The following is an 8856-nucleotide window of genomic DNA, read 5'->3' on the forward strand; positions in this document are numbered from 1 at the left end:
AGTTAAGGTCCACAGGTCACTGCTAAACCAGAATCAAACAGAATTACATAAGATCAATACCAGATTAGTTTCTGTTGGACTTTTTCACAGTTTCACTCAAGCTCTCTCTTGCATTCCTACTCTTTTGTGCCCAGTTCCTCTCCCTCTCTCTCTCTCTCAGTCCGTCTTTATCTCTTGATGTTTTTCTCTACGTCTTTATGTCTTATGTCTTTCTCGAGTAGTAAAATTGTATTTTAACGTTCATTAACATTCATAAAATTGAATTGAATTCCCGTCCATTATAATAGGGCCTGTTCTCTGAAGCCAAGCAGCGTCTGTCCTGGGAGTCGTGAAGCCCCTCAGGTCGTGTTATGACGGAAGTTGACCCTTTCAGAGCAACCGCAGTGCAAATCTGTGGGACTGTAACAGTCGAAAAGGTAATACTCTCTTACACGCTTCCTCATAATACACAAGGTGGCATTATTATTGATAGATGATTGTCTAAATCACAGTAAGTTATGCAATAAGGAGAGAGCTGCCTTATCCAGCTCAAACACAAACCGTCTGAGGATCTGAACCAGCTCGAACTGGCTTGTATGGTGCGTTTTCCAACCACATCTGAAGTCAGAAGTGTTTAGACCTGTTCCAAAGGGCTAGGCTAAAAGGCAGGGCAAAAAAAGATCTGTCGTCATAGGGCTGGACGAGAGACACCGTAAATCGTACAAATGCGGATAACAGGGCTAACGTTTTTTGCACGTTCATCTCTTCTCAAAGGCCTCGACCACCGGGGCAATCCCTGCGTTAAGCCGGCATCGGCCGTTTGATTGTCCGTTTCGGAAAGTTTCAGACGTCATCGGATGAAGCCCTGCGACCGACTCTGCCGCTGGAAACCTCGGGAAAAAAGCTAGGAAGCGGACCTTGTGTTAAGATTGCTTTATGAAACTACTGTTCCCAGGGCCAAGGATAAACTTCCATGCTCAAACAACAGTGTGTAGTAGACCAGGAGAGGCTGGTTGTGGAATGCGCTGATGGTGACTCCGGTCGTTGATGTTATACTCATAATATGTTATGTTCAAAATCCCTATAAAAAAAAACTGAAATCTGCACGTAGCAATGCAGAAATCAAAAGATTTTCTTTCTTCTTCCCCAAACCAATGAGAAATGGATATTATATCATTTCTCTCCATGGACCCCAAACTAATCCTCACGGCTCCGTCCGGCAGAAGTATTGAATTTGACCGCCAGTTGAAGTGTTTCACTGGTTGATCAGTATCGGCAGCGAAGGTGCGGCGGTGGCCGCGGCGCCGCGGCGTTCTCTGAGAGGCAGCTGACCTCGCGGCGTTAATAACCGCCGTGGCAGCAGCTGACGCACAGAGAAAGGACCTGTGGCACACGGGCCGCTGCCTCGCCGTAGAAAGCATCCACACCACATAGCTAGAAGCACAAACATAGCAAACATACCAGAGTCCGTCGCCGTCACTTCACGCCGTGTACTTAGGTGCCTAATTGACTCTAATGAAAACTGATATAGCGTATTTTCTCTTTACCTTTTCTGAACAGGCCACCACATGTGGAATATTGGAGAAAGGGTTCTTTCCTGGTCTAGAATTTATCATTTTTTTATTTATTCAGATGTATTTCTCTATTAGATTTCGATACTCTGCCACTGAAATTCCACACGGCCTTGGAATGTGGGTGCAGACAACCACGGAGGACTGTCAATCAACGCTTATGTGCGGCCGGCCCAATACAACCTGCGGCGGACGGGTGCGGGTTAGGGCCCTCAGACGGTGTGCGTGTGATTCTGTGTTTCTGTTCTTATGAGGACCGCGTGGGATCCTATGGGTCAGTTGACCCTGAAATTCCTTAAAACTGAGGACATTCTGCTGGTCCTCACAACGGCTCTTTTAAGGCTACGGCTCGAATTTAAGGTCAAGATTAGGATTCATACGGTCATAGATTTAGGTAAGTGTGCTTTTAAGGCCGTGGATTACAGACAGTAGAAAGTCCTCACAAGTACAGCTATACCGTCCTGAACGTGTGTGGGCTTCAGCCCCTCAGCAGAGTGGTGTGGGATAGACAGTGGTCGTAAAGGAGCTGAAAAGTGTTTCACACTTGTGTAATAAAAGGCTCGCGTTACCGTCCTGTCAGGGCCGAGAGGTGCAGCCAGCTGGGAGGTGCCGGTGGCCCAGCCAGCCAGGTTTCTGAGCCCAGACAAAAACACCTTTCTCTGGGCACAGGAGCTGGCGGCTTGGCCCCAGCTCAAAACATTCCCTGGTGGAGGGGAGGTTCATTCACATTTTGGCTGGAGACTGTTTTGTCTAAGATACGCAGAACACGTTTGTAGTCTTTGGGTAGTGTTCGGGGCAGGTGACGTGCGTGGACGCACAACTCCATGTCCTCCTGAAGTGAAAGTGCAACGGGATATGTGGGTTTGGAATTGGATTAGTGTTGCCAGACTGGATTGGGCCTTGAAGTATGTGCCAGTCAGGGTTTTTGTCAATGGTCGCTTCTGCAAAGTGCATATCACTGCACAGTGATAATGACTTGGATAGTTATGGTTGTTAAAATTCCACCTTGTCTCCAAAGACCAGTTAAAAACAGGTAGACAACATTTCATTTTATTTATAAATCATAACAAAATGATAAAAAACCGACGCACAAGATACTGAATATACAATATTCCGTGCTGCAATAAATAACAATATATTAATGAAAGTTTTCACAAGAAAAATTACACAAGGCACATTAGGGACAGAAATCATAGCCAAGGCTGCTCGGTCAGTGAACTGGAGTTAACAGACAAAGGAGTCCACCTGTTGATCCAGAAACACATCAAGATGCTCAGTCTGGGTCGCTGCGTCCTCTCGCTCCAATGTCTGATGCTCCACATGACACATTTGGCACCTCGAGGACGTATAAAAACGGTAAAATGTGCTTTACAGTCTTGTAATTCTCATAACCGAATTCAGCCGCGTGGTTCCTTTCCCTGAGAGAGGTGGGAAAGAGAAAGAAGGGGAGGGGGGGCAGACAGAGGCAAGCAGACGAAGGTCTCCCCTGAGGAACATTTCTAAAGACAATTTATATATTTTGGAGAGATAAACCATCTGCCTGTTTGTTCTTCTCATAAATTTTCCAGTCAGTTTTACTGGCTTCTCTCAGCCACCGTCTCCCGGTTTGTGCTGTGTGTGTTCTTTCGTAAGGCCAGTCTTCTTTTCGCTGCCTGTCCTCAGCTTTGGACAAGTGCTTCAGACAGCTGTGTTCTTATCGGGTCTTTGAGGGCAGCAGAGGCCCAATTTGCCTTTTGTTCTCGCCCCTAAATTTCGTAACCACATAAGGGTACTGTTGTTTCTTTACCTGCTGGCTCCAGCGGCTGCTGGATTCCTAAAGTCGCTGCTGACCTTAAATATCCTACCGGCCAAAAAGGATTTTTTGGAGTAGAAAGGCACATCCACATGATGGTTGGTTTCCTGCTGAAGCAGATTAACTTACCAGCCACATACAGGTTTATCAGCACTTGGCTGACAGTTATTTGGTGATTTTCCCATTTTGCACTCATAGCCGACCACTAATCTATGCCTGTTCTTCAGCATGAGGTCCTCCTACGTTAGACTGACTGACAGTTCTGCTTTTGGGTTCACTTCCAGCCGTTCATCTCTTTGAGCTTGCTGATGCTGGTCCCTTTGACAGGCGTGGAGGGTGGGGGGTTGTAAAGAGGCAGGGTGGGGGTGCTACGGCCTTGTGTCCACGGCTTCTCAGTGGGGACTGTCCACACGGTCCGAGAAGACTTCTTCTTCGGCTTGTCCTTCTTCTCTTTAGAGCTACCAGGGGACATGGTCTGGAGAGGGAACAGTTAGGGAACAGGATTAGAGCAACACGGAGGAGCTGCCAGTGAATGCTGCGTCTTTATTACAGGTTCGGTTTACCCCCTAAATATTTTTATCTTTCACTCTCCACCTAGTTCATGCAGAACCACTGCTCTAAAACTATCCTGCCCTCACATATGACCTGACCACTTGCCACTTCAGCCTTACTCTCTTGTTTAGAATGAATAAATATGACATACGCAGCAGCAAAGAGTGAAGCAGCTGAGTTTAGCAGCGTTTTGTCCCGTCCCTGCATAGCGGTTCTTCTTTGGCAGCAACAGGACGAAGGACACAGCCAGAGACAGATGGTAGAAGCTGTGAACATAGGCGTAGTCCCACTCCTGCAAGGAAGAGAATGCAGCACATTGTCTTGAGAACAGTTTAATTTATTAATGTTAATTTATTTCAACAAATGAACTAGACAGTCAGCTGCGTTGTGAGTAGTTGTATATCAATGAGCAACACAAAATAGTTCAGACCTCAAACTGTTTTAGTAATTTCCATTAACCAATCACATAATTTTTTAATTTCTACCTAAAGAGTCTAACAATGTAAATAAGAAGTGAGAATGTAGCCTCGTTCCAAGAAATAATCTCACTGCCGAGCCACGATCTTGGCATTTTATAATATTTATCTCATAGGATTCATTTAATTTGGATGATAGTCACCTCGAAGTAGAAACGCAGCATCAGAGCGAGAGCGCCGAAGCAGCAGCCCGGACCGACCTGCTGCGTGTACACCGCCTTCTCTGGATACACCGCCCTCAACTGCTTCATCTTCTGCAGCTGGAAACCCAGGAGAGACACTCAGTTTGTCACGGTGGTATTCTCAGAGGGATTAGCCACACACACGACTGGTTGATTGGTTGATTGGTTGATTGGTTGATTGATTGATTGATTGATTGATTGATTGATTGATTGATTGATTGATTGATCGATTGATGGAACGTGGACAGAGAAGGAAGGAGAGGAAAAGTGGAGAGGAGAGTATAGGGATAGAATGGAATGGGAGAAGAAGTGCTGTGACAAGTGCTGAAAAGAGAAGAAAAAATTCAGAAAAACTGGAAGAGAATAAGAGGAAGGAAGAGGGATAAGAAAGCAGAGGATGTTGAAACAGGAGAGGAAAAAGATCATGAAGAGGAAGATGAGTGAAGGACATGAAACAGAGTGGACAGGACTGAGAAGAAAGTTCCACGTACTCTGTCTGCCACGACCATACACTGAACTGTCATTTGCAGAAAATCAAAACCAACTCACCAAACCTGACTACAGACAATAACCTATTATCGCTGCCTTGGCTGCCATTTTAGGGCCACTCACCCATTTGACGGTGATGATGAAGACAGCTGATCCGATGGGTCCAGAGTAGATCCCATAGCCCCAGCGATCCTGGTAGATCCTCACAGCGATGGTCAACACTCCAAACATGGTTATACTGGAGCGCTGGGGCTCATCAAAGTCACCCAGAGCTGGGACAAGGAGACACATACTGATGTGACACAGGGGTTTTCAAACCTTATCACCAGGATACCGAAAAATCTGGAGTGGAAGAGTGTGTATGGAATGCATAGACCTGGGCACAATGGATGGTTTACATGGTAATGGCCGTTGAAGTCTGTAAAAACCTTCTCTGTTTTTGCTCTGTGACATTTTTAAGCTGAGCGTAGACGTGATATTTAGCTCGCTATTTTACAGCTAGCACACCTTCCAACAAAGGGCGCAGACCAATCAGTGCAGTCAGCTGTCAGAGCCTTCGGGCCTCCACAGCACGTGATTTAAAGCCCTTGTTTCAAAACCTTAAGGACTTACGGAGAGCAGCAAATGTGTTAATGTGTGTGTGTGTGTGTGTGTGTGTGTGTGTGGTTGTGTGTGTGTGCACATCTGAGCACATGTGAGCAGAACTCAAAGACACAACATATGTCATCGACAACTGTTGCGGGCGGAGCTGGTGGTTTTTAACCTTGTGGTTGTGAAGTGCAGTTGTTGAATGCTAATTAATAATTGTTATTTTCTTGCTCTAGCAAGTGCTTGCTGCTTGAATTTACATTAAAAAAAAAAAAAAAAACACAACAGCAATGAAAGACACCTGTGCAAAAATTCATTGTGGAATGAAGACAAGTGGAAGTCTTGGTAGTCATTGTGTGAGACGTCTTTCTCAAGGTCATGTCATGATCATGGACATTGATTTTGGCAGAAAGACGCAGATACATTAAAATGTGCCGGTACTTGCTGCAACTACCAACCGGTCATATCACAAAACACATTCTGATGCTGTATGGAGAGTGTGGCCGGCTGTACACCAGGACTTTACCTGTAAGTGTGACCCACATGGAGAGAGCCGTGCCGTAAACACTGAAGTACTCCAGAATGTCGTATCTCATGAAACACAGGATGGAGAGGCCTGGTCCATCACATGCATGATAGATCTACAGGAGGACACACAAGTTCAAGTAAAACAGACACTCACAATATCTGGGAAGTTAAATCACTGAACCATCTGAGAGAAAACAAATCAGGAGAATTTCAGATTAGTGGTATTTAAGAAAACTCGTAGTTTGTTAATGAAGCTGAAATTGGCAGTTTATTCATTAAAATAATTATGTACTGTATATAACTTGTAAATTGCGTTGGGCTTCAATAATGTACACTTTAGAGTCAGTTGTACGTTGAGCCTCTAGCCAATTTTTGCATCATGAATTTTATCTCCTCTCTCTCTTTGTCATCGAAGTAATAATAATGTACAAAACATACAGGTAGTCCTTTAGAAATACAGCAAATTAGCGATAAGTTATCCGGTAAACTTGAGGTCCTGTTCTTTGAGTGTCAGTATTTGAGTTTACATAGCTCTTAGAAATGAGGTAATTTATAATCAGTGAGGGATTAGGTAGGGTTTGGACTTGATAAACAGATCTCGTACTGGATTCAGATTAGATAAAATGCAACTGAAGTCCAACAAATATAAATTCTTTACAACTGTCATGATACATATATTGATCAAACTTCATGCTCTTGAGTTGAACAGCAAATAGAAAACATTCAAATGAAGAACTTCACGTGAGCGGTTTAAAAAAAATATGAAATCCTCCAATCAGAACCAGAAGCATCAATGCTGTCGGCCGACTGCACGTTCAGACACCAAAATCTCACTTAAGCACCACAGTCACTGATGTGGAAGCAACACATTCTTAGTCTGTCACATCAAAACAGAACCATAGGCAAATTCTCACCGCAGTGAAGAACATGGTGAAGAAGTAGACCATGGCCTCCATGTGGAAGCCCCTCTTGGCCGCCACGCTGGCCGCAGGCAGGAACACCAGGCTGCTTACCGTTGGAAGCAGCATCTTGGCAATAAATGCACCCATGACGGTGGGACAGCAAACGCAACTCAAACAGAAACCGTGAAGGCTTGTAGATGAGAAAACTATCCTGTAGGCTTGAGAAGCTCCTCAGTCTCAGTCAGTGAAAATTATCTTCTGATCGGGTGAAGAAGATGAAGCATAAGGTGTGTAGACTCAGTGGTGTGTTGGAGCACTCAAACAATTGGAATCGATAAAAATGTGACATCAACTAGGAAAGTAGTTGTCCTCAGGTCCCTTAGTCCTCACTGTGCGTGACTAGTGAGTCTAGTGGTGAGTGGGTGAGCTAGAGAATGCATATACGGGACACATAGACACTCACACCCATGCAGCATGGACACACCCAGCTGTCCAGTTTGGCCCTTTAAAGTTTAAATGTCCCCCCCCAGGCTGGAGGGTCCACAGAGGCATGTATGTGCAGTGTCATCGCTGGGCAGCTGTTTGCATACCAGTGCAACATGGGAGGGGCCTCGGGCAGGGCGAGGGCTAGCGTGCCATATTGTATCAGATCTATGGACCATGTCATGCCAGGTTTGAACATTATCTCTTAAATTACTCTCAGTTTGTAGCAACAGACAAAACAGTTTTCCACAGACTTCGTGGATCAACACAAAGTTTTAGCTGGAATGAGCAGAATTCGAGACCTGTTGTGGCAAGCATTCAGCCACTGAATACCAGTCCAGTCTCCGGATTATGCTTATAATGTTCACATTGAATTATTCTGCAGTCCAAGGTGGATTTACAAAGCCAATGTTCAGTGCTAGTGCAGGAAGCAGTACATAACTCAGGTACCGAGAAGGTTCCCATTCGCTGGATGGCCTTCACTCAGGGTATACGACAAAGAAGCTTTGTCGCTCCCTGGTTGTCTTTCTCATGGTGTGGCCGACTGCACACAGACATAGTGTCTCCTCACTGAACCCGCACTCTTGTCCTTTACACTTTTAAGAGGAAGAGCATAGAAATGGCTTCACAAGGTTCTTGCAAAAGTTTTACAAATATTAAATCCTCATGATTTAAAAACGTATAACATAAAGACTAATATCTGACCTCGCGTGCCATTGTAGGTGTTCTGAATAATGGTGGTCTATGAGGAAAAATGCCTTTTGAGCCTGCAGATAAACTGGGAGCAAGGCTGACACAACCCTGCTCTAAACTACTCTATTAATTCACCAACGACGAAGCAACGTGAAAAGTAAGAATGTGGAGGTCAGGGTTCATGTTGCATCTTAACAATAAACCAACAAACAATGCTTTTTTTTTGTTTTTTCAAAAGAACCGAAAATACACCATAACCGTACAGTAGTTGCCATGCTACAATATAGGATTGAATCATTAAAAGTCATTGAAAAACATGTCACTGAAAGTACTGAAGGGTTTCGGTGAATCCTCCTTGATAAACACTCTCTGGTTAGTGGGACACTGAATCCCATCCAACCTCAAAGACACTGATCTGCACCTGACCTCTGACGTTCTCATCGAGGACAGCAAGGAAAGAGATCTTCTTACCAGAAATGATTAAATATATCAAATAAGTCATCTTTTTTACATAGTCATGTAATTTAAACTCTTCCCTCCCAAATGGCAACAAATAGTAGGGCTTCGTTTTCATCTTTCAGAAATGCGTCTTCAGAAAGGCCAGGCACTGAAAAAATGTAC

At 44.6% G+C, this 8856-nt stretch overlaps 1 protein-coding gene across 1 annotated transcript; it reads right to left on the minus strand.

Annotated features, from left to right (window-relative positions):
• Positions 1-3616: 3616 nt before the first annotated feature.
• mymk (myomaker, myoblast fusion factor) lies at positions 3617-7206 on the minus strand. The gene is made up of 6 exons (XM_040156224.1): positions 7072-7206; positions 6156-6270; positions 5165-5313; positions 4514-4630; positions 4046-4186; positions 3617-3817 (listed from the first exon to the last, which is right to left on the minus strand). Exons 1-6 carry the CDS (start codon positions 7204-7206, stop codon positions 3617-3619), a joined length of 858 nt encoding a protein of 285 aa, XP_040012158.1.
• Between the last annotated feature and the right edge of the window lie 1650 nt (positions 7207-8856).

Source organism: Xiphias gladius, chromosome 19 (genome assembly GCF_016859285.1).
Source record: "Xiphias gladius isolate SHS-SW01 ecotype Sanya breed wild chromosome 19, ASM1685928v1, whole genome shotgun sequence".
NCBI lineage: Eukaryota > Metazoa > Chordata > Actinopteri > Istiophoriformes > Xiphiidae > Xiphias > Xiphias gladius.